Below are 26538 nucleotides of genomic sequence, written 5' to 3' on the forward strand. Positions count from 1 at the left end.
ATACGTCATTTCAAATTTTCTGCTTGTCTCATTTTTTAAAGTAGAAATAAACAAAAAGAAATGATTAAAACTAATATATTTTATTTAATCCACTATATCTGAAATCTTGTCATGTCAACATATAATAAATTAGAAAAGTTACTAGTGTGGGGCCGGGCACAGTGGCTTATACCAGAATCCCAGCGCTTTAGGAAGCCAAGACAGGCAGATTGCTTGAGCCCAGGAGTTTGAGACCAGCCTGGGCAGCATGGCGAAACCCCATCTCTACAAAAAAAAAAAAAAGAAAATTAGCTGGGCATGGCAGTCCACACCTGTAATCCCAGCTACTCAGGAGGCTGAGGTGGGAGGATCACTTGAGCCCAGGAGGTGGAAGTTGCAGTGAGCTGAGATCACACCACTGCACTCCAGCCTGGGAGACAGAGACCTTGTCTCAGAAACAAAGTTACTAATGTGATATTTTACATTGTCTTTATTGCATGAAGCTTTTGAAATGTGGTGTGTATTTTCTGCTTACAGTTCTGGGCATGTCTCCAGTGCACAAAAGTCTGCATGGCTTGTGTCTACTGTACTGGATAGTGCAGCTCTGGGTGTGTCCACATGGGGAGAGGATGCTGCGGCTGCCCCAGACACCATGTCCTCCCAGCCCTATTCAGAGGCAGGGGTCAGCGGGTGGCACTGGGCAGACAGTCTCTCCTCATACACCTCCTGCTCATCAGGGAGAAAAATACTGGCCTATCCCCCCCTGCCTCACGCCCCCACAACAGGCCGTCACTTGGTCATATGGTCAATTCTAGTTGTAGGAAAGGCCAGGGTAGAGTCTGGCTCTTTCAGTCTATCTAGAAGAAAGCCAGCGAGGAGGAAGGTAACTGGGGAAAGTTTTAGGGCAGCACAGCAGCGTCTGCCTCAGGTGGAGTACGGAGTGAAATCCTCTGAGCTGTACGTGCCCGTCCCTCTCCCTGGCCTGCCCGTGGCCGAATCACCGACAGCTTGTGGAACCCTTTACCGTTGGATACAAGTGTAACCTCAAACGCCCTCTCAGCAGCTGTTGCAAGCGGTGACCATCTATATGATTGTCAGCATATGTGACTTACGTGCAGCCTGAATTTGTGGTCTGGAGTTAAACTCCTCGAGAGCAGGGCCACATCCGTCACGCTCTGTGTCGCACCTACAGCAGTGCTTGTGCTCAAGGGGAAACTCCAAGCAGTAAGAACGTTTTCTCCCCTGGCTCAGCTGAACATTGCAGTTTTCTCCATTAGGAAAAATCAAAGCCCTTTACCTTTGTTCTCTGACTCCTGAATGTCCAATACAGGCTAGGACAACCTTAGGCCCCTTACTGTGGGCCTCTTTATAAAGGGTCACCTGTTATCTTCTGCTTTATTTTACTCATGGGGTCTATTCCCAAGTACTTCACAAAGGCATAGTTCACAGAGTAGAACCAGAAAGAACATTGGCTGTGTCACCCTCATTTGGAAGAGGAAAGGAATTTATCCCCCTAAGCCCTTCTAGATAGCACAGACTCGTGGATTTAGAAGTCAGCAGGCTCCTGTCTCTGGCTCTGACACCCCGTGCCACTGTCCCTGAGCCTTCTCAGACAGAGCTGCTCCAACTGCATCAAGAGTAGGCCCCGGTTGCATACACTGTTGTTAAAATACTTGATTTCCAGCCAGGTGCGGTGGCTCACACCTATAATCCCAGCACTTTGGGAGGCCAAGGTGGGCAGATCATAAGGCTAAGAGATCGAGACTATCCTGGCCAACACGGTGAAACCCCATCTCTACTAAAAATACAAAAAATTAGCTGGGTGTGGCAGCAGGTGCCTGTAGTCCCAGTTACTCGGGAGGCTAAGGCAGGAGAATCGCTTGAACCAGGGAGGCAGAGGTTGCAGTGAGTCAAGATTGCGCCACTGCACTCCAGCCTGGTGACAGAGTGAGACTTCATCTCAAAAAAAAAAAAAAGTACTTGACTTCTGGCTGGTGGTGGTGACTTACACCTGTAATCCCAGCACTTTGGAAGGCCAAGGCAGATGGATCACATGGGGTCAGGAGTTCAGGACCAGCCTGGTCAACATGGCAAAACCTCATCTCTACTAAAAGAAAAAAAATACAGAAATTAGCCGGGTGTGGTGGCACGCACCTGTAGTCGCAGCTACTTGAGAGATTAAGGGATGAGAATCACTTGAACCCAGGAGGCAGAAGCTGTGGTGAATCAAGATTGCACCATTGCACCTCCAGCCTGGACAACAAGCAAGACCCTGTCTCAAAAAATAGAAAAACAAAACTTAACTTTGGAGCAAATTAAACAAATTAAGAAGGAATGGGGTTGGCCTGAGCTCCTACTTGTGTTTACTTGGACGAGTCCCAGGAAAATCCAGGTGCCTTGGTCTTCAGTGTTATCTGTGAGACAGCATGTGCTCACCTGCAGTGCATCTGCATTTCTCAGGTGAGACGGACAGCCCCAGGGGAAGACTGTTTAGAGTGATAAAATAAGGGTCAGAATTCAGGTTGTGTTTCTTTCTGGTCCTTTTTCTCTGTTGGGCTCTTTGCTTGTTTTGGCTTATTATATAGCATGCTGTATGTATAATTTTGTAGCTTGTTTAAAATTTCTACAACATAAATATTTTCATTCTAAAAAATGTATATGCATGTCATTTTTAATGACTGTATAATATTCTGTCTGGCTAGACCAGGCACAGTGGCTCATACCTGTAATCCCAGCACTTTGGGAGACTGAGGCGGGAGGATCACTTGAGGCTGGGAGTTGGAGACCAGCCCGGCAAATATGAGATCTTGTCTCTACAATAATAATAATAATAATAATCTGGCAAGTGAACCACAGTTTACTTGAGCATTTCCATGTCTTAGTGCAGTTGCTTTTTGTTTTTCAATTATAATTAAGTCTTTGTAGATAAATGATTTTTATTTTTTTAACCCTTTCCTGTTCTACATGAGAATTTGACCTTTTCTAGCTCTGTTTCCCTTGCGATCTCATAAAAGTGGAATATCAACAGTTTTCCTGGGGCAACATCGCTTATGGAAAAATGGTCTTTGCTTGGGAAACTGCATCTGAACTCAGAAGACTGTAACTGCCTGGTGAGAAGCCTTCCTCAGGGCTTCATCGGGCACAGTGACTCCTCCTGGGCATGCTTCCTGCCTGCTGAGTTGTTACGGGAGATACTTTTGTGGGGCATGAGGTTCTGGAGCCAGGGTCATTCTTGCCTCTGTATGATGTAGATCTCAACTCTGTGCCTAGGCTGTAACCTGGTTGGGAGGCAGAGTGGCCCCCTCCTGGACAACTGTGGAACTGCCGTGTGGACCTCTCCATGGTCTTCCATTGGAAAGGAGCACCTGCCGGCACTGTGTTCTCCAGGCGGTCCTCTCTTAGCTCATGGTGGTCTCATACATCTGAATGTTTAGTGGTATCAAAGAAGACCCTTGGTGGATTTGGCATCCTACATTCAGGATCATTTCCTTAGGAGAGCTTCAATGAAGAAGAATAACTGGGTCCCACACTATGGCCTCCTTAATACAGATATAAAGTCAAGTCTGGCCGGGTGCAGTGGCTCACGCCTGTAATCCCAGCACTTTGGGAGGCTGAGGCGAGTGGATCATGAGGTCAAGAGTTCAAGACCAGCCTGGCCAAGATGGTGAAACCCTGTCTCTAATAAAAACCACAAAAATTAGCCAGGCACAGTGACAGGCACCTGTAATCCCAGCTACTCAGGAGGCTGAGGCAGGAGAATCACTTGAACCCAGGTGGTAGAGGTTGCAGTGAACGGATCGCACCACTGCATTCCAGCTTGGTGACAGAGCGAGACTCCGTCTCCAAAAATAAAAATAATAATTTTTAAAAGTCAAGTCTATTTCCAAAAGAGTTGTGCCACCAACTTTCACCAGCTATTTCTAGGTACTTTCACCAGAATTTTTTAAAAAATTGTAGATTTGATCATAAACATTGGTTTCTTGTCATAATTCACAGTTTAAGAAGTATAAACTATACGTTTGAGAAGTACTAGCATTTCTTCTTTTGTGAATTGATGCTTGCTTTCTTTTGCCCAGCAAAAAAGTTAAATTGCAAGTAAATAAGATTTAAAATTTTTAAATTGCAAGGTGCAACCAGATGTAAGAGGCATTTCCCGCCTCCCTGTTCTAAACTGCTTTTTCTGCTCTTCTAGGTCTACGAGGCCCTCCTCCCCCAGTTTGCCAAACTTGAGCAGAGAATCTTGTCTCAGACCCGGGGGCCTCCGGAGTGAACAGGCATCCATCCTTGTTGCCCCTGCCTGCCCAGATTTACTGACCCCACTTGGAGACATGGCCTGCACAGCAGGGCTCCCTTCCCTGCTCTGAACAGCTCCTCCTGCCCATGCTGACTCCTTGGAGTGTCCGGCCTCAGCACATCTGCCTGAAGATAGATAGCACTTGCGTCCTTGTGCCCTTGTGTCCCAGGGCAGGAAAGCATCTCTCTTTTCCATCGTTTATCCCAGGAGACAGGACAACACTGAGACTGGGATATGTCCAATAAAAACTATGACTTTTCCCCTTGAAGAGGCAGAATTAAAGCTAACCTAGGGACTCAAATCAGCAGACTGGGGGAGACAAAGCCCTCTCTCACCCCCGACCTCATCCTTTCTCTTTCTCCAACCCTGATTCTCTGCTTACTCCTCCCAAACCGTGACCCACAGCCACCCCCACCCCATACATTGATCCTACTGTCCATCCTCTCCCCCAGTCCAAACCCCACAGCCCCTTCCTTCCCGTGCCCTGCCCTCCTCGTTTCAACTGTCTGAGATGCCTCCCAGGGCTTCTCTTACCCACCCATGCTCACCCTCTCCATGCTGTTCCCATTTTCTCCTTTCAGCATCTCTTCCTTCTCCCTCCTACATCCCTCCTCCCTCCCCACACTCACCTGGCTTAATTCACCACCTCCCACTCAAACCATGTACCTGGTGGATGTGCTTCCTGCCCTCCCTTCAGCTCTACCCACAGATCACTGAGGGGCCATCTCCCAAGTGGCACAGTTCAGATCGCTGAGAGGGGACGTCTCCCAAGTGGCACAGTTTAGATCGCTGAGAGGGGCCATCTCCCAAGTGGCACATTTTAGATTGCTGAGAGGGGCCATCTCCCAAGTGGCACAGTTTAGAACTTCTCTCCCTTTTTCTCCCTCACTCCCCATCTCTCTCTTCTTGCAGTCCGCTTGCTGAAGAAATTGTGTCATTTCTCTGGAAGAATTTCCCAAATTCTGGATTTCTTTTTTATTCTGGAGTATTTCGTCAGCTGAAAAGTGATTCTCACTTTGAGTTTTCTTCCTGTATTTGTATCATGAGTTCCTTTTTCCTTCCTCTCAAACCTGTCTGCAGGATTTTGCCACTCCGGGTGAGACCTGGTGGATCAGAGCAGGAGCTAATGAGGAGCTGAAAGGAAGGGGCTTAGAAATTGAGTGGGACAGAGGCGAAGTGTCACTTCTGATGGGGATGACACCATCTTGAAAGGGAGTGGTGTCTTTTGGAGGCATGGTGGATGAAAGGGGGCAAAGGAAGAAAGAGATAACAGCCCATTAGATACAACAGTGAGCCCAAATTCTGAAGAAAACAGGCAACTCCTCCAATTACCACCTAGACATTACTTTTTAAAGACATTTCTCATTATTGACCAGGAGAAGAAGGCCGTCTTGGACCGTGAAACACTAAACTGTAACAAAACGCTCCAACATGAATTTGAAAATAAAATAATTGTGGATGTAAAAGAACACCACAGATCAGAAATTCAAAAACTCAGAATAAAAATGAAAAAGCTACAAGCATATGTGAGAAGAGAACTGACTGAACTTGGGAAATAATTTGAACAAAAAGACCAATCATCACAGATATGAAGTTTAAATTATAATATATCTTAATGAAAATAGATATGGCCACAAGTACACTATGGCACATAGAAGGTAGGAGTAAGAAAACCTATGAGAGCAAAACAAACAAAAACAATATTAAAGGAAGAGCCAAAAAGACTCAGAAATAAAATGATAAAGAAAATGGTCAAAGCAAAGATGATTCAGATAAAATTGGAATTCCTGAAGACAAAAGATAAGACTGTAGAGTGGAGTTAATATTTAAAATTCAAATAAACCCAAAAGAACTTCCTGGAAACAAAAAAAAACCTGAAACTGTATCTTGAATCTTGTTACATAGAATATTGATGCAGAATTATCAGCTCTGAGACATATCCTACCAACTATACTTTGAAGGCAAAGGAAAAAAACGAAGCTTCTAGGCCCAAAGACCTAGTCTCTTACAAAGGAAAGATCTGGTTGGCATCAGACTTCTCAACAAAGCAGGATAGCAACGGGGCAACCTTTTCAAGAAACTCAAAGTATGAACTAAGGATTTTGCATCCAGCCAAGCTGTCCTTTAACCATCAAGGGTATAGGAAGAAGTTTTAATTATGCAAGAGCCCTGGGAATATTATACTCACAACTTCTTCCTTAGGATTCTACTAAAAGACAAACTTCATCCAACTAGGAGATGATTAGGGAAACTTGAGCAAAAGGACTGGAGATGACCATTAAATATCTTTTTTTTTTTTTTTTTTTTTTTGGACGGAGTTTCGCTCTTGTTACCCAGGCTGGAGTGCAATGGTGTGATCTCGGCTCACTGCACCCTCCGCCTCCTGGGTTCAAGCAATTCTCCTGCCTCAGCCTTCCGAGTAGCTGGGACTACAGGTGCGTGCCACCACGCCCAGCTAATTTTTGTATTTTTAGTAGAGACGTGGTTTCACCTCGTTGACCAGGATGTTCTTGATCTCTTGACCTCGTGATCCACCCACCTCGGCCTCCCAAAGTGCTGGGATTACAGGCATGAGCCACCACACCCGTCCTTGAATATCTTTTGTTGTAGATCTGAGGCCAAATGGGAGTGGGGATAAGGATGGAAGAACAGTATTAGTCCATTCTCACACCATTATAAAGATAGAACCTGGCTGGGCATAGTGACTCACTCCTATAATCCCAGCACTTTGGGAGGCCGAGGTGGGAAGATCACCTGAGGTCAGGAGTTTGAGATCAGTCTGGCCAACATGGTGAATCCCCATCTTCACTGAAAGTACAAAAATTACGAGGATATGGTGGTATGTGCCTGTAATCCCAGCTACTCGGAAGGCTGAGGCACTAGAATTGCTTGAGCCCCTGGAGCAGAGGTTGCAGTGAGCCAAAATCATGCCAATTCACTTCAGCCTGGGCGACTGTGTCAAAAAAAAAAAAAAAAAGTACCTGACACTGGGTAATGTATAAAGAAAAGAGGTTTGACTCAGTTCCACATGGCTGGGGAGGCCTCAGGAAACATAATCATGGTAGAAGGAGAAGGGGAAGCAAAGACCTTCACACGGTAGCAAGAAAGAGAGAGCATGCACACACAAGAGAGCGAGCAGGGAAAACTTATAAAACCATCAGATCTTGTGAGAACTCACAATCATGAAAACAGCATGGCGGAAACCACCCCCATGATCCCGTCACCTCCCACCAGGTCTCACCCTCAACACCTGGGGATTACAATTCAAGGTGAGATTTTGGTGGGAACACAAAGCCTAATCATATCAAATAGTATCAGATGGTATATGCTTTGACAAGGCAGAAGTAGCGGAACAAAAAAGAAGGGAGAGAAGAAGAGGAAAGTACAGGGAGCTACTTGTTGCTTAGGCGATAGGCGGAAGTCAAAGAATATTAAAGTTGACAAACCAAATATATGAAGTGTAAATAAGGAAAAAGGGTTAGAGTGTTCAAGGTGTGCTATACTGTTAAAAATAGTACGGAACACATGGTATAATCACTAGAATAAAAATGTACATCTCCATCAGTGCTCAAAGAAACAATAATAAAGGCAGTAGATCACAGAGAAATACATGCAGTAAATGTACCATGATACAGTAAATATATTAAGTCCAAGCATGTCAGTTAAATCAGTGCATGTGAAAGGACTTACGTATTAAAAGAAAAGGAACTTCAGATTGGCTTACAAACCAGCGTCCTACTATCTGTTATTTATAAGAGACACATTTAAAATAAGTGATTCAGAGAGGCTAAAAATAAAAAGAGAGATGGACAAAAATAGACCAGGCAAGTAGGACCACAAAGGGCAAAGATTACGGTATCCATATCTGGCAAGGTAGAATTCAGGAAAAAATAGGCAAGACAATGACGGATACATTAAAATGCCAAAAGCCACAATACGCAGTGAAGTTATACTATCATGAGTGTTACAGCTGCAGTTATCTGGTTTGTCAACTTTAAATGGTGTTCTTTGGCTCCCACCTACTTCCTGTACAACTAAGAGTTCTTTGTACTTTTCTCTTTCCCTCCTTTGTCATTGTTTCCGTTGTGTTACCTCTGCCTTGTCAAAGCACGTAATATTTGCATAACAAATTATGCGAGGAAAAATGAATAGAAACCTAGAAATAACAGAAAACTTTAACACACCACACTCTCATCCAAGACTGAAGTTAAGGAGACAAAAAAGATATATAAGGATATAAGTGATCTAAATAACAGTATCTGTAAAGTAGACCTAATGAATGTATGTTGAACCTTCTACCTTGATAACTGTAGGCCAAGCGATGGCTCACACCTGTAATCCCTGCATTTTGGGAGGCTGAGGTAGGTGGATCGCTTAAGCTCAGGAGTTCGAGACCAGCTTGGGCAGCATGGTGAAATCCCATCTTTACAACAACAACAACAACAAAAAATAGACAAATTAGCCAGGCATGACAGCAGGAGCCTGTAGTCCCTAGGAACTTATGTTTCTTCTAGGAATCCTAAGATTGTTGTCTCACGCAGCCTGGCACACCTGGCATGTCAGTGATTAAACCCATGGGGAGCAATCTCAAAAATAATTGTGAGTGAGGCTTTTGGTACCTAGAGCAGACTCCAGTTAGACACGTAAAACCCACAGTACACCTTAGGAAGCCATACTAATGGCATTAACCTGGATTAAAAGGGACTAAATGTTCAAAGACTCTAGACCCCCAACTTTGTATGGGCAACAAGCAGGTATAGTTGCTCAAAAGGCAGTTTCTAGTGCCCTCTTCAGAAGTGGTCAAGGAAGCCAGTGGAAAGGGAAAGATGCTGTAGAGGGTGAAGCCAAAAGTCAAAGAGAGCAATAGATGGGCATGCCACTCCCAGCGTGGCAGACAAACTCTAGTGTTGCCTCTAGTGATCCCTGCCTCCTGGTATTCGCACCCTTATGCAATCCCTTCTCTTGAGTGAGTGGGACCTGTGACTTTTTTCTAATAAATGGGATATGACAGGTGATTGGACATGATTTCTGTAATTCCATGACATGGGATTATAACTTCCATATTCCTAGTAGACGCTAATGGCTCTCCCCTTGCTGGCTTTGATGAAGTAGGCTGCCCTATGGAAGGACCCACATTGCAAGGAACAGAGGGCAGCTTCTGGCCAATATCCATCAAATAACTGGGGCCCCTGGTCCAATATGCACAAGGGACTGAAGCTTGCCAGCAACGATGTGAGCTTGGAAGTGAATATCTGCTCAGTCGAGTCTTAGATGAGACCCCAGTCCTGGCCAACACTTTGACTGCAATCCTGTAAGAGTCTGAAGTAGAGAACCCAGCTAAGCTGTGCCTGGATTATTGACCCACAGAAACTCAAATAATAAAAAGGGTGGTGTTTTAAGTCACTATAATCGTAGTGATATTGTTCTGCAGCAATAGACACTTGATACACCAAGGGAACAGAACTGGAGTCTAGTAACAGAACATTCCCCATCTACAGAGCGGGGGCATTTGTTACTAGTGGGATTTGGGGATTGCTACGGGCAAGTGACTGCTATGTTTTTCCCATTCTTATACTTTGCAAATGATAGTGCTTTTGTAGTTACCTTGTCCTTGTTTCACCCACTTATGTTAGGTATATGGGGTACAGATAATTTGACTTTTAGTTCATATGTCTTTGGATCATGAGTAGCAATGGGTCATGAGATCTTGAATTTTGAGCCTGATGTTATGTTTTGAGATTCTTCAAGGACTCTGGGATGGGAGTGTGGATACTTCACATGTGAAAATGATGTGAATAATTTTGGCCATGAGGTTAAACTGAGGTAGTCTCAAAAAATGACCCCAAATGTTTCAAACCTAACCCTGTCCACACACTTTGATGCATATCTTTGCCATACCCTCCCATTCTGACTCTTGGTTGACGTGTGACTCTTTGGCCAATGAGCTGTCTGGAAATGTGATACAAGCTGAGCCTTGAAAATAATTTTCAACATTGGGTGCAGTGGCTCATACCTGTAATCTCAGCACTTTGGAAGGCTAAGACAGGCAGATAGTTGGATCCCAGGAGTTTGAGACTAGCCTGAGCAACATGGTGAGACCCCGGCTCTACAAAAAATTAAAAATTAGCTGAGTGTGGTGGCACATGCCTCTGGTCTCAGGTATGTGGGATGCTGAGGGTGGAGGATCACTTGAGCCCAGGAGGTTGAGGCTACAGAGAGCTATGTTGGTGCCACTGCACTCTAGCCTGGATGACAGAGCAAGACCCTGTATATAAAAAAATTTGGTATTGGTTCAAGAATAGACAAATCAATAGAATAGTAAATCCCAACATAAAAAACTATATGTGGACATGTAGTATTTGAGAAATACTGTTTTGAAACAGGAAAAATATGGACATTTTAATATATAATATTAGGAAAACTGGATAGCAATCTGGAAAAATACAGACGAGTCATGTCCCATACACAGTAAATTCCAAAAGGATCAGAGGGCTAAATGTGAAAGAGTCAGACCATACGAGTCCTAGGAGAAAACATGGAAGAATTCATTTATAGTCTGGGAGTGGGGAAAGCCTCTCATGGCTCAAAATCCAGAAGCCAAAAATATAAAGATTCATTTATTTGACTACATAAAAGTCAAATTCTATTTTTGTCATGGTAAAAAGAAAAAGGTTTAAGAGAAATCAAAAAACAAATGGCAAACTGGGAGAAAAAGTTGCAATTTACCTCAAAGACAAAAGACTAATCTTTCTAACTTATAAAAGACTCTCAAAAAGGTAAAAAGAAAAAAACCAGAAACTCAAAAGAAAAATTGTCAAAAACAAAAAAAGTGGGGATGAGCAGGGTGCAGTGGCTGGCACCTGCAGTCCCAGCCTCAGTGAGACGATTGCTTGAGCCCAGGAGTTCAAGACTAGCTTGGGCAACATAGCAAAACCCATCTCTACAAGAAATGGAAAATATTAGCTGGGTGTGGTAGGGCACACCTGTAGTCCCAGCCACTTAGGAGGCCAAGGCAGGAGGACTGCTTAAGCCCACAAGTTTAAGGCGGCAGTGAGCTGCGATCACTCCACTGTACTCCAGTCTGTGCAACACATGAGACCCTCTCTGTAAAAAAAAAAAAAAAGTATATAAAAAGTATGTGTATCAGGCGGGCGTGGTAGCAGACACCTGTAATACCAGCTACTTGGGAGAGGCGCAGCTTGCAGTGAGCTGAGATGGCACCACTGCAATCTAGCTTGGGTGACAGAGTGACACTTCGTCTCAAAAAAAAAGTATATGTATCAGAAAAAATGCAAATACACGTTAAGCATATTTTAAAATGCTTACTGACAAAAAAAAGTTTGATAAAAGTCTGCGTTACCATGGCTGTGGAGCAATAGGCATTCATGTATATTTCTGGTAGGAGTGCAATTTTGTGAAACTGCTAGGGAGGGAAACGAGGCAACATCTAACAAAACTAAATATGAGCATGACTTACCCATTCCAATAGGGATCTGCACGAGAGACAGTTCCAACACGTAAGACAACGTATGTATGAAGTAAGTTATTGTGAAGTTCTTGGTAATAGCAAAGTACTTGGGGAAAAGCAAATATCCATTAATACAGGACAGATGTAATAGATTATGATGCCTCTACATGACAAAAAAGAATGAGGAAGATCTCTATGTACCAATGAGGGTAACTCCATAAACACAGGACAGTGCTCTACTTAGTTCGTTTTATTCCCCTTAGCAAAGTTTTGTAGTTTTTAGTGCATGTCTTACACGTATTTTGTTAAATTGTTTGATTAAAAAAAAAAAAAAAAAAAGTTTTGTGGGCCGGGCACAGTGGCTCACGCCTGTAATCCCAGCACTTTGGGAGTCCGAGGCGGGCGGATCACGAGGTCAATAGATGGAGACCATCCAGGCCAACATGGTGAAACCCCGTCTCTACTAAAAAATACAAAAAATTAGCTGGGCGTTCTGGTGTGCGCCTGTAGTTCCAGCTACTCAGGAGGCGGAAGTTGCAGTGAGCCGAGATCGCGCCACTGCACTCCAGCCTGGAGCCTGGTGACAGAGTGAGACTCTGTCCAAAAAAATAGTTTCGTGATAAAATGTAGGACATTTATCATTTTAACCTTTTTTTTTTTTTTTTTGAGATGGAGTTTTACTGTTGTTACCCAGGCTGGACTGCAATGGCGTGATCTCGGCTCACCGCAACCTGTGCCTCCTGGGTTCAGGCAATTCCGCCTCAGCCTCCCGAGTAGCTGGGATTACAGGCACGCGCCACCGTGCCCAGCTAATTTTTTGTATTTTTAAGTAGAGACGGGGTTTCACCTTGTTGACCAGGATGGTCTCGATCTCTTGACCTCGTGATCCACCCGCTCGGACTCCCAAAGTGCTGGGATTACAGGCGTGAGCCACCACGCCCGGCCATTTTAACCATTTTTAAGTGGAAAAACGTTTCATTCTTTCAATTGTTTTTACTAGCATATAGGAATATTCCATGGTATGCCGAGTTATTTGTTGCTAACATACAAAGATCAAATTCAGTAGCATTAGGTATATTCACAGTATGATGCTACCATCACCACCACACATTTCCAAAACGTTTTTATCATCCTAGGCTGAAACTCTACTCACTAAACAATAACTCCTGTTCTCTCCTCTCCCCAGCCCCTGAAAACCACTATCATTTCTGTCTCTATGAATTTACCTATTCTAGGTTTTTCATATAAGTGCTATCATACATGTGTCCTCTTGTGTCTGCCTTATTCTGCTTAGTGTAATATGTTAGTAGTTAATGTTTTAATGCTTTTAATTTAAAGGTTCATTCACATTGTAGCAAGGCTGAATAACGTCCCGCTGTGCTTATATACCACATCTTTGTATCCATGCCTCCAACAATGGACATTTGAGTTTTCTTTTGGCGATTGTAATTAATGCTGCTATGAACACTGATGTACAAATATCTGTTTGAGTCCATCCTTTCCATTTTTGGGGTATATACCTAGAAGTAAAATTGCTGAATCCTATGGCAAGTCTGTTTTCAGGATGCACCACGCTGTTTTCCACAGTAGCTGCACTATTTTACATTCCTGGCAGTAATGCACAAGGGATCGGGTTTCTCTACATCCTTGTCAACACTTGCTATTTTTATTTTCTCTTCTCTTCTTTTCTTTCCCTTTCTTTTTTATGATGTGAGTGAAATTTCATTGTGGTTTTGATTTGTGTTTTCCTAATGACTAGTGATGTTAAGCACTTTTCATGTACTTATTGGCCATTTGTACACATTTAATTGTTTTGATGCTGTTGGAAAAGTTCTTCATATTTTCAATTGTTTTTACTGGCATATAGGAATAGTCTACAGTATATGGAATTTTTCGTTGCTAACATATAAAAATGAGTCTTTTTTGAGACAGAGTCTTGCTCTGTCACTAGGCTGGAGTACAATGGCACCATCTTAGCTTGCTGCAATCTCCACCTCCCGGGTTCAAGTGATTCTCCTGCCTCAGCCTCCCAAGTAGCTGGGACTACTGGCATCTGCCACCATGCCTGGCAATTTTTATATTTTTAGTAGAGGTGGGGTTTCACTGTGTTGGCCAGGATGGTCTGGATCTCCTGAGCTTGTGATCTGCCTGCCTCGGCCTCCCAAAGTGCTGGGATTACAGACATGAGCCACCACACCCAGCCATAAAAATAAATTTTGGTTTGAATTTTGTGTCTTGCAACTTTATTAAATGCACTTACTAGGTATGGTAGTATTTTGTACTAGCAGGATATATAGGGTATCTATCCATCATGTCATATCAGCTATAAAAACAGACAGTTTTTCCTCCTTTTTAACCTGTAAGCATCTTATTTCATTTTCTTGCCCTACTGCAATGGCTAGAATGTCTAGTATACTGTTGACTAGAAGTGGGGAGAGCAATAATCCTTGCCTTGTTCCTGATCTTAGAGTCAGCTTTTTATCACTAAGACTGTGTGTGTGAATATGCCCTCCATCAGGCTAAGAAATTTCCCTTTCATTTCTCGCTGGAGGTGGGGAGGAATATTTTAAAGGAATGTGCAGGTTTGTCTTGAATTTTGGCAAATGTTTTACATGCATGTTATGGTTTTGGTATTATATGCTCCTGAAATATTTGATCAAGTTCACCAGTGAAACCATCTTAGTTAGATGTTTCCTTTGTGGAAATTTTAAGTTAAAATTCAATTTACCTAAAAATATAGGGCCCTTCAGATTTAGTACTTCTTTTTGTGTCAATGTTAATAATATGTCTCTTTCAAATAATCTTTTTTTTTTTGTACAGATGGGGTTTTGCCGTGTCGCTCAGGCAGGTCTTAAACTCCTGCAATCCTCCCACAAAGTGCTGGGATTATAGGTGTGAGCCACTGCACCTGGCCAGAATCTTCCTTTTTAACTTGTCAAATTTATTATCATAAAATTGTTTCAATATTCCTTTATTATCCTTGCATGTCTGTAGTACTTGTGGTGAAAGAATTCTCTTTCATTTCTGAAACTGGTCACTTGCAACTTTTCTCTTTTTTCTAAATCAGTCTACCAGGAGGTTTATCAATTTTATTGATTATACTTTTTTATTGATTTTCATTCTTTATTATTTACTTTAGGTTTAATTTTCTCTGCTTTTCATAGCTTTTCTTTTCTTTTCTTTTTTTGAGACAAAATCTTGCTCTATTGCCCAGGCTGGAGTGCAATAGTGTGATTTCGGCTCACTGCAACCTCCACCTCCTGGGTTCAAACGATTGTCCTGCCTCAGCCTCCCAAGTAGCTGGGATTATAGGCATGTGCCACCACACCCTGCTAATTTTTGTATTTTTAGTAGAGAGAGGATTTCACCATGTTGGTCAGGCTGGTTTCAAACTCCTGACCTCATGATCTCCTTGCCTCTGCCTCCCAAAGTGCTGGGATTATAGGCATGAGCCACCACACCCGGCCAATGGCTTTTTAAAATCCCCAGCTACAGGGTTGATGATGACCTGGCATATATTCTGAATCTTAAGTTTATTATTACTACTGCAGCTCTAAAATTACTGTGATACCTAGAAAAAATAAATTGAAAAATCCTTGACTAAAGGCTTCAAGATGACTGACTAGAAGCATTTTTTTCCTGCCTCCCCCATGTAGAAGAACAAGATGGTGAGGAAACAGTCACACTTCAAATACATAACCCAAGAGAGAATACTGGAATTCAACAGAGAAGGGACAGGAAACACTGTCAGTGAAGGAGAAGGGAGAGACGTACGCCACTGGTCAGGATCAGCTGTGAGCCAGGAGTGACTTCCCAGCATAGGTGAGTGAGAGACAGAGCAGCTCACATCTCCTCTGTGGAATCTTGCTGTCCCAGCCACAGGAGAACCCTGAACCCTGCCAACCCCTGAGGCTAACATAGGCAGCTAGTGTGAGACCATGGGACAGAGCTGCCCCGGGGAGGAAGCTTGAGCTGTGTTCCATACCCTTTCTGAAAACTAAGCAGCTACAGCAAGCTGCCACTTTCAAACCCAGCCTTTGGGAGACTGCATGCTATCCTGGGGCCCAGTGCACCAGGACAGAAGCATTTTGGAAATTTGGGCTGTCATTGTTGGGCCTGCAGAGTGAGCTGAGAATGCTCCTACAGCCAGGGCTAAAAAGTGAGGCTGCTGGTGCCAGGAAGGAAATACCACTGGAATGGAGACTGGGACATGAACTAGGCACGGGTTGCCACTGAGACTTGGTTGCCAGCTGGGTGAGGGTTCTTGCAGCTGTGGTAAGGGTGGTGTGTGGACTGCCACTGCCAAGGGCTGGGGGCAAGCGCTACCAGGAAAAGGGTATGAGACGGATGCTTGTTCCTCACCTGCTGGCCCGGGCTGCAGGCCCCCGAGGAGGGCCGTCTTCCAAGTCTCAGGCTCACAAAACCTGGGTGGGGACTGAGGCTGGGAAAGTGAGGGGGTGGTTCAGGAGATCACTCTCCCCTGCTTGTACCTCTTACCTCAACCTCACCTTCTACTGCCCATGGACCCTGCAGACCACCAGCCACCCTGACCATGACCTTGGTCTCACCATGTTCTTTTAGTGGAAGACAACCACAGGTCAACGGGGTCAGGCCAACCTATAAAAACATCTAGCAAGCACTATTCCGTAAAAACAGCACGTGGGCCCTGTTCTGTTTAATAGATGGGGGAGTGAAATGAAAACAATAAAACAGCCTTGGGTTTACAAGACTGCCCAAGATAGGTGGTCAGTTCATGTTTTCAGGAGCTACACGGAAATCATTCGATCACTTGGAAACAGCTCTGTGGTACTAGCAGGACGTCCGTAACTGACTAGCAGGAAATGGAGTGTTTAGAGACATTAAAACAAGCCAACCCACGCAGAGGGGAAGAGCTTCAGAGGGAGGGATGTCAAACGGGTCTTAGGCATAATGAAAAGCCACATGCTACCCCAGTAGTGGGAGTCAGTGTAACAATGGGATGGCACAGAAGAGTGCTGAGACAGAAAACATTCTGAAGATGAATTATTCACTCACGTAGTATTATATTCTGCTATTGGTCCTACACCTTTTAGAGGATACAGAAGAAACTGCAGAAGACCCAGAACAGAACCTCATGGCAGCTAAAAGTTTGACATCTTCCAATTGTAGAAAAGCCTTCAGATCGGTTTTTTTTTTTTTTTTTTTGAGACGGAGTTTCGCTCTTGTTACCCAGGCTGGAGTGCAATGGCGCAATCTCGGCTCACTGCAACCTCCGCCTCCTGGATTCAGGCAATTCTCCTGCCTCAGCCTCCTGAGTAGCCGAGATTACAGGCGCGCGCCACCATGCCCAGCTAATTTTTTGTATTTTTAGTAGAGACAGGATTTCACCATGTTGACCAGGATGGTCTTGATCTCTTGACCTCGTGATCTACCCGCCTCCGCCTCCCAAAGTGCTGGGATTACAGGTGTGAGCCACTGCACCCGGCCCGAGATTTCTTGTCTCTGAAGCTGCTGCCTACTGTCTGGCCAACCAGCTAAAGAAATACAGTAAGTTCTCTAGGTTCACTCTCACCAAAGTGGTGAATGATCACTGTCTTCTCTCTGGGAAGGTAAACACTCTTTAGACCCGATTCCTTTCTTCTCTTCATCAAAATACACTTCATCCTTCCCATACTCCCAGGAAGGTAGAAGTAGATATTTTAATCTCGTTTTGCTGAGGATTGAAAAACTGGAACAGACTGTGTAGCGGTTTATCCACATTTGCGGTGAGGTGTAGGGTGGGTTAGAGTTAAAACCCCAGTTATTGATGCCTGATGCGGGCACAAACTTCCTGTTTTTCTCCGTAACAGCTGAACCATTTTTACCGGGATCCTTTCTGTACCATATAAAATCCTGCAGAATTTAAGCGTCTGTTGAGGCCCAATAGGCAAAGCCCTGTACTGGCGACACTGGGGGACAGATGGTGATAGTTCACAGTCTCTGCTTTCCAGGAGCTCAACAAGGAGTCTGCTCTGAGTAGAACCTGTGGCATCTGTAAGTGATGGCATCAGGAGCAGGGGCGGCCCTGCTAAGAGGGAAGTCCTGCTTCGTGGAGAGAGAGAGTGGCCAAGACTTTGCTGAGGTCAAGCGCAGTGTGGAGAGCAGGGACCCCAGGCTCGTCTCCTGGGCTCCAATCCAAGTTGTTTGTCTTCTCTTTGCCTCAGTCTCCTCATCTGTTAATAGGGTACTATAATTCCTACCTTTGCAAATTGCTGCCTTAAAGTACAGGACCTTGTTCTTTTAAATCCCCTAGAACAGTTCTTGGCACAGAGCAAAACCTATTTGTTAGTTCTCCATTCTACGATTTCTAATTAACAGAAATTTTACTAGCATTTGGGCATGTTTCCTTCAGGGCCTTATGGTCTTAGGCCTCATATTTTGCTTAACCTAATCCAGATATGATTTTTTTTTTTCCTGAGATGGAGTTTCACTCTTGTTGCCCAGGCTGGAGTGCAGTGGCGTGGCCTCAGCTCCCTGCAACCTCCACCTCCCAGTTTCAAGTGATTCTCCTGCCTCAGGCTCCTGAGTAGCTGGGATTACAGGCGCGCACCACCATTCCCAGCTAATTCTTGTTATTTTTAGGAGAGATGGGGTTTCACCATGTTGGTTCGGCTAGTCTCAAACTCCTGACTCATGATCTGCCCACCTCAGCCATCCTAAGTGCTGGGATTACAGGCGTGAGCCATCGCACCCAGCCTGATTTTTTTAAATCTTGGTGATATTTGTGCTTAGAATTCCCAGTACAAGAGAACCATGAGTCCTGTATTAGAGGCCTTCTCGATGGTACAGTTAATCACTGCTTTATGTTTCAGCCCAGTGTTTCACAGGAGAGGCCGCAAGTCTTGGTAAAGTGGCCCATGATTCAGGGTCGCACCATAGTGGATGTGAATTCTGACTCTGCCTCATTCCGGTTGCGTCATGTTTTCTAGTTACTTTAGGTGCCTTTGAGTTTCTCTTTCCTCGTCCGTAAATTGGGGAGTATCAGCTGCCTTGTATTTGGGAGGCTGGTAAAGTTGTGGAGGCCCACTAGGCAGAGCTCTGTGCCGGCTGCACTGGGAGAAGCGATGGTAGCACAGAGCACCTGCTTTATAGGAGCCCAAAGAGGAGGCTGCTCCTGGCAGAAACTCTGGTACCCATAAGTGACAGCATCACGTGCCGCCGAGAGCCTGGTACTGGGATCCTTGTGTCCTTTGGGTGGGCCCTGCCTCCTCCCCTGTAGGCAGTGGCCACAGCAGCATGTCCAGCCTCCCACCGAGACAGGTGTGTCTGTCTTTTCTCAGAGTGTGAGAAGCACAGACATCACAGAACCTGTGCTGGGGGAGAAGACGCAGTTCAAGGCGGAGAAGCTGGCAGAAAAGTCGACACCAGCTGAGGAGCTCCGGTGCGTGAGGCTCTGTGTGGCAGGGCAGGGAGGTGGGAAGGTGTGTGAGTCTCTGAAGGGGGGCAATTCAGCTGGAGATCTAGCTGAATTGAATTCTCCTGGCTTACCTGGGCCAGGAGAAGGGCAGGAATTTACATAGCAGGCACATGTCACACAAACATTTATACAACATTTAGAGAACAACAATACTAGTAAATTATGGGCTATACTTGTTATTCAAAACAAGTCATTACAAGGCAAAACGTGCATAACAAACTTAACCAAAGGGAAGTGAGCACTCAGCAGCATTTAGTACACTCAAAATGTGTAATCACCACCACAATTTCTCTTTTTGAATGTTTCCTTTTAATGTTTGTGTGTACACAGTAGGCATATATATTTGTGGGGTGCATGAGATATTTTGGTACAGGCGTGCAATGGGCAATGGTGACATCATGTAAAATGGGGTGTCTATCTCCTCAAACATTTGTTGTTTATGTTGCAAAGAATCCAATTATACTTTTCATTATTTTTAAATGTACAATGAAATTATTAGCAATAGTTACAGTGTTGTGCTGTCAAATACTAGGTCTTACTCATTCTACTTTTTTTGCCCCCATTAACTATCCCCGTACTCTCAACCCACTGCCCTTCTCCATCTCTGGTAACTATCCTTCTACTATCACCATGAGTTCAATTGTTTTGATTTTGAGATCCCACCAATAAGTGAGAACACGTGATGTTTGTCTTTCTGTGCCTGGCTAATTGTACTTCACATAATGACCTCCAGTGCCATCTATGCTGCAGCGAATGAAAACATACCATTCTTTTTTTACAGCTGCATAGTACTCCATTGTAAGTAAGTACCACATTTTCTTTATTCCTAGAATCACCTCCTGACTTACTGGCTTCTCATTCTTTCATTCAAAGAGTGTTATCTTCTTGACCCTGTCATTCTTTTATTCTTTTATTTCTCTGAATTGCCTCAACTGTACCTGGCCACATTTCTGTGTGTGGCTTTGTGTCCAGTCACTGCATAATATACTGTGTGTATTTTATTTTTTATTTTTTGAATAGGAATCTTGCTGTGTTGCCAAGCTGGAGTGGTGCAGCGGCGCAATCTCAGCTCACTGCAACCTCCGCCTCCCAGGTTCTTAAGTGATTCCCCTGCCTCAGCCTCCCGAGTAGCTGGGACTACAGGTGCGTGCCACCATGCCTGGCTAAATTTTTTATATTTTTAATAGAGACGGGGTTTCACCATGTTGGCCAGGATGATCTCCATTTCTTGACCTCGTGATCCACCCACCTCAGCCTCTGAAAGTGCTGGGATTACACATGCCTGGCCATGTATTTTTACATGGAAATGTCCATGGCCAAAGTGAGAAACTAAAGGGACATCTTTCTGAAACAAATTTGGTAAGGCATCTGGATTTCTTTACAGAGGAAAATGAGGAATGGAATTTTGAAGAACCTTATAGAAGCACTTTAATACAGAGAAAGCCTTTAATTAAAACTTTTTTTCCTTTTCAGGGGCATTTCACCAAACAGGTGCTAAAATTCTGCTTGGAGGGCTCCTTGAGGATATTCTCACAGAAATCTGTTGCAATTCTTAGTACTGATCACTCATTCCTCTGCACTCATATTTTCTCTACTATCCTACCTTAGGTGATACAAAGCCCTCGTTCACTCTTCAGGTAAGGACCAGGTTATAGGACGGAAGAGATGCCTCCCTCTTACTCACTCAGCATCTGAAGGCCCTACTCACTGATGATGACCCTGACAACCAAGAGGGGCAGGACCTCCAAGAACAGCTGGCTGAGGGGTACAGGCTGGCAGAGTGTCTTGTCCGCAAGCTCAGCCAGGTAAGGTGGTCACAGGCCCTGATGATGCAACGTCCCAGGCTTGTGAGAAGACTCCAGACCTCCACACCTGCACAAATGACAACTATGTTGGTGGTCTTTCTTTCCACTAAACCTTAGTGCCATGACATGACCAGGACTTCCTGTGTAGGAAGAGAGATGAGAAAGCCAGGGTTGGAGGTGATGGTATTGCTAAAGCATCTTTTCTCCTTGATAGAACTGGTCTTTGGAGCAAGAGGCAGCATCCATCCAGTTTTAAAGGACAGGAAGGAGGATGTGACAGGAGGCAGCTTGTTAGAGTGAAGAGAGCCCTGGACTAAGGATGGAAGTTCCCAGGTTCTCTCCTCAGCAATATCTCAGTAACTGTAGGCCAGCCATTTATCCTTCCTGGATGTCTGTCTAACTGGAAAAGGGGACAAAGTATCTAATGCCTGGTAGATCTAGCATTCAAATGTGGGAACATGCATGAGTGCATTTCAGAATAAGACAAAGCCCCTCACTGTGCGATGTTAGATAAGGTGGTTGATGTGGTAGCATGTGGTTTTGGGAAAGTTGTTAAGACTGGAATGCTCTGTGGAGAGAATTTCCCAGGATAACCACTTGGAGGTAGGGACCGGGGTTGTTTGTCCTCTCCTAAGGAAAGAAATTGGTTTTAGTGAGAGCTGTGAGGGGACAAAGAGACTGTTCCTGGGAATCAGATCTATGTCCAAATGGTGGAGACAGCTGCCGAAGTCCAGAGAGAAGCTGGACAAGCCTCCAGTGATGGAGGGGAAAAGGTTGTTTTAATTTTTGGCCGTGTCATGATGGTCACTCTCCAGATCAGAAACCCATTGCCTGATGGATCAGGAAACCACGGCAGGGCAGAAAACATGGGACGTAAAGACAAAGCACGAGAGCTTTCAGTGCAGCACTCACTTGTACATCGGTGTTCACGTCCCTGTGCTCACTCAGCTCACTGTGTTTGCAGTGGGTGAAGTGGGAAGTATCTGAATGGATGCTACTGCCTTTGTTTGCAGAAAATGAAGTTGAGGATGAGGATGCTACATGTCTCTGTGCTCATACAGCTCACTGTGTTTGCAGTGGGTGAAGTGGGAAGTATCCGAATGGACGCTACTGCCTTTGTTTGCAGAAAATGAAGTTGAGGATGAGGATGCTAAAGATGAGGAGGCTGAAAAAGTTGAAGAACCACTTGCTCCCAGGGAACAACGAATAATCAGGAGCCAGTAATGGGAAGGTAAAATATGGAAACGATCTCAGAAAGAACACAAGGGAGGTGATGGTAGTCATGGATTCCAGATACAAGGATGAGCAAAACTGTAGATTGCAGTGATCTGATGCACTCATTCAACAATGAAATAGCCCTGTTAACATGGTTGTCTGTTTTCTCTGTGGTATGTGTAAGCATGACCTTAAGGCGAACTTACTAGCCTTAGGGGTTTCCTGCACACACTGACTAGGACTATTCTCTTCTGCAATGAAAACTAGAAGAAGATGTTTATCTCCTTCCTACACAGTTGTCATTTAGGTTCTTGTTAAGTAAGATAAATAGCAAAGAGTTAACAAGGAGAGGATTTAGGAAGTAACTAGCAAAGTTACACACCAAGAAAAGGACCTAGACCAAAAGTACTCACTTTTCATTTCACAGTATTAGAAGACCTTGAAGGCAAACCATCTTTGGAGCCTACAGTGGCTCAGCCTGTATTCCCTTGGTCACAGTATGTTAAATTCAACCCAATTTAGCCACATGGTGTAGCAGCTGTCAGGGTTCCCTGTGTGTTCTGTGTGTCACATCTGTACCATAAAGGGCTAGCTGAGTCTCCTCCCCCACAGATCCTACTGCCCAGTGGGGTGAGCTCCAGCTGCTCTAGCTGAGTCTCCTCCCCCACAGATCCTACCTGCCCAGTGCGGTGAGCTCCAGCTGCTCTAGCTGAGTCTCCTCCCCTACAGATCCTACTGCCCAGTGGGGTGAGCTGCAGCTGCTCTAGCTGAGTCTCCTCCCCAACAGATCCTACCTGCCCAGTGCGGTGAGCTCCAGCTGCTCTAGCTGAGTCTCCTCACTCCACAGATCCTATTTGTCCAGTGCAATGAGCACCAGCTGCTCTCTTCTTCTCTGGACCCCATGGCAGCCACACTCTGTTGCAGAGAGAGGAGGATTGCCTGTTCCCTCTGAAAGGGAGCTGTCCCTTGCTTTTTTGGGACCACTCTCTTATGCCTCCTGTCAAAATCCTCTAAAACTCCCTGGGGTCCAATCCATCTTGGTTTAATTTTCTGTCACCTCTGTCGTCTTTATCTGTCTGGCTCATCAGGGAGATACAGGAGGCTGAAGAAAGGAAGTCCCTCAGAACTGGCTGGAGGAATATTCTACCACTTGTTCAATTTGCCATGATCCTTCTGACTCCGACCAGCCTCAGAGGAGAGCCAAAATCACATCTGATGAAGAGGAAGTCAACTCTGCTCTGGATGTAGGCAGTGAATCCTCACATTACGAAGAGGAGGAAGAAGCACTAAGCATTCTGCCATGTAGCCTCTATATGCTTTGTCCTTTGTACTTTTGCCTGGGCTGAGAAAGGTCAACTCTGAAGACAGGCCCTATAGATACATATTGGTTTGAATCAGGAAGTAGGATTAAATATTAAACACAGATATCAGGTGAGTCAGGGAGTTTCCCTCTCATCCTCAACTCATGCCCTGCCTTAGTTTCCCTGGCCCCTGTATCAGGTTATTGGACCCCAGGCAGGTGTGATAAACTCATACCCACCTATGTACAGGAGGTATACAGAAGGCAGCTGTCAGACCTCTGGTTTTGGATCCGATGCCTATTGTGCCCTGCGGGGATGTAATTTATGTATCTGAACAATGTCCTTGGAGTATCTATGCCTGACCAAAGCCATTGGCAGCCTTGCCTATAGATTTGGAGATGTCATTATCCTGGTTTCACTGCTGTCAGCCCCGGTCTCTATCTCCTTTAAGTTGGCTCGTGTTAGGTTAGCACCTCAAAACCAGGACATGAGCACTTCAGGCAGGGCTCTGAGTTCTCCACCCCACTCTTGGGCAGTATTTCTGTGTAATACCGCAGAATCCTTTTTATGCGAGGGTTTTTAGAATATTTGCATTAGTTCAGTCTCGTGTGTAAATTCCTCTAAATGTTCAACAACCATGACATCTGATGAGACAAGTCAATATCACAGCAACACCTTAGAAATTAGCCCAATGTCTAAGATCTTGGGGGAAAACTTTTGTTTAACAGACTCAGGTGAGAGGATATGGAATTATGATGAACCAGAAGAGGAAGATTCGGCCCCATAGATCTGGAAAGTCGGCCCATCTGCTTCTCCCAAGACTTAACCTAGGGCATCCTAGACTCTTCCTGTGAGAATACCATATTCTTATGCTGAGAATGTTTATGTCCTTGTGCTGTGATTGGGCACTGATTTGGTCATGTGTGGAGTATGATTTGCTTAATGTGACCTGCTCTTCTGAATTTATTTGCAGAAAATCAAATGATAATGAAGAGCAAGGGAAGCCGCCAGTGTCTCCCAGGTAACTCTGATTTGTGGAGTGTTAGTTTTAGTTCAATAGTGACTTCTGGAGGCTAAAGATCCAGTGAAAAATAGGAAATTATGAATAGGAGTATTTTATCCATTCAGTCATCTACAAATTATTCTTTTGAACACTGTTTTCTCTTTTACTGTAGTACTCATACAGATTTCAATTTCTTTCTTTCTTTTCTTTTTTGGGACAGGGTCTCACTCAGTCATGCAGATGGAGTACAGTGGTATCTCATCATGGCTCACTGCATGAGCCATGCCGTGACCTCCCTGGCTCCAGGGATCCTTCTGCCTCAGTCTGGTTTCAGTTGCTTAATCTCTCTCAAGCATAGTAACCTATGATCAGTTGACTCGAGAACTCACCAAACTCATGGATTTCCTTATATCACCTGTCTTCTTCCACGTGGTTAAATCCAGGCTGAGATACCTGTTTGGTGTTGGCATGTTGCCAACTATTTGATCACAAGAGAAGAAACTTAAGAAAAAAAAACCCAACTCCACATTATGTCAAGATACGAGAGTTTTGTTTCTCTTTTCCTGTGAGTTTCTAATCTGGGCAATTCACCGAACACAAGCTATCTCTGTCTCTCTCAATCTTTCTGTCTCTCCCAACATCTGATGGCAGCCACACTCTGTCATCCCACCAAGAAGAGAATAATGTGTACCTTTTGTTTTTTTGAGATGGAGTCTCGCTCTGTTGCCCAGGCTGGAGTGCAGTGGTGCAATCTCGGCTCACTGTAACCTCCACCTCCTGGGTTCAAGTGATTTTCCTGCCTTAGCCTCCTGACTAGTTGGGACTACAGGTGCGCAGCACCATGCCTGGCTAATTTTTTGTATTTCTAGTAGAGACAGGTTTCACCCTGTTAGCCAGGATGGTCTCAATGTCCTGATCTCATGATCCACCCGCCTCGGCCTCCCAAAGTGCTGGGATGACTTGAATTTGTACCTTTTATTTGGTCAGCCCCTTTGTTTTCTGCAACTGCTGCCTTATGCCTTCCGTCAAATCCATCTAGGAGTCTGTGGTCCCTGACCCCCTTGGATCAACCTTAGACCTTCAGTCTAACCTACCCCACCAGTCTCAGCAGGGAGGTGCCACAGGTGGCAGAGCAGTAAGTCCCCTGAAAGTCATGGGATGGATGTTGTTTGACTCCTTCAAATCCTGCTGACCTGTCTAGCTCCCATCTGTCTTAAAGAAGCACCTTGTAGTCATTTGAGGAACAAGTCCGCTTGGCTCCTGATGAGGGAGAAGTGCTCCACAGTGAATGTGGTAAACATCCCAACAATGTCTCAGGTAGACCTCATAATCCTTGTACTCTGAGCCTCAGAGTGGGCTAAGAGATGTCATCAATGTACCCAGGAATCATAGACACGTGTTGTTTTGAATCAGATTCTAGAGTGGAATTTGAAACACCGACATGGGTTGGGTCAGTGAGCTTTGCTCTGTTCCTTGCCTCAGGCCATGCCTGTGTCATCCTGGGCCCACTGTCAGGATACTGGATCCAAGACAGATGGGACAAATTCACACCAACCTGTGCAGCGTATTTCCAAGAGGTGTCTGTGTGAGATGTCTTAATTCGAATAAAATTTGTCTTGCCAGCTATTATTGTGTTCCTTGTAAATTTCTTTCCCTGACCATGTCCCCTGATGCTCTATGACTACCCAGGGCCAGCGGCATCTTTGTCTCCCTTTCTGTGGAGGATGGTACCAAGGTTTCCATTCTCTATGTCTTCAATGTTGGCTTGTTTTAGCTAAGCAGGTCATTGCCTTGCTGGTATGTTTCTGGAAGCGAGACGGAGCACTGTCACTCCAAGATGCCACAAATAGCCAATGTTACTGTGTAGCACAGAGATTCATTTTAATTAGAGGGTCTGTAGATTCCCTCCATCCTTCCCATTTCAGTGTCTAAAATGCTGTAAACTGCGAACCACCTGGGTATTTGATGAGAGAAGGCTACATATTGCAGTTTCCTTTCTAGAAAACATCTGAGGTATTGGCTTTGAATTGGCATGAAA

General features: G+C 44.6%; 1 protein-coding gene and 1 non-coding gene across 10 annotated transcripts in view; both read left to right on the top strand.

Annotated features, from left to right (window-relative positions):
• The window catches only part of XYLB (xylulokinase), a 75536-nt gene extending 49410 nt beyond the window's left edge, over positions 1-26126 (top strand). For 3 of the 9 annotated variants that reach the window (XR_004736092.3, XR_013528758.1, XR_013528757.1), the window contains 7 exons: positions 15398-15563; positions 19040-19140; positions 20785-20981; positions 21995-22212; positions 23285-23627; positions 24471-24518; positions 24721-26126. Coding sequence is in view for 3 of the 9 variants with exons in the window: in XM_078354657.1 (XP_078210783.1) it covers positions 15398-15550 (153 nt within the window). In the remaining 6 variants the exon portion in view is untranslated. Of the gene's footprint in view, positions 1-4171; positions 5972-15397; positions 15564-19039; positions 19166-19957; positions 19979-20196; positions 20320-20784; positions 20982-21994; positions 22213-23284; positions 23628-24470; positions 24519-24720 lie in introns of those variants that run through there. The other 6 variants (XR_008477554.2, XM_002759736.7, XM_078354658.1 and 3 more) reach the window with 4 other exon arrangements.
• LOC118149057 (small nucleolar RNA SNORD45) lies at positions 15237-15315 on the top strand. The gene has a single exon (XR_004736223.1). It is a non-coding gene; the product is annotated as a small nucleolar RNA SNORD45 (small nucleolar RNA).
• Positions 26127-26538: the final 412 nt, after the last annotated feature.

The sequence above is a fragment of the Callithrix jacchus genome, chromosome 17 (genome assembly GCF_049354715.1).
Source record: "Callithrix jacchus isolate 240 chromosome 17, calJac240_pri, whole genome shotgun sequence".
In the NCBI taxonomy this organism is placed as follows: Eukaryota; Metazoa; Chordata; class Mammalia; order Primates; family Cebidae; genus Callithrix; species Callithrix jacchus.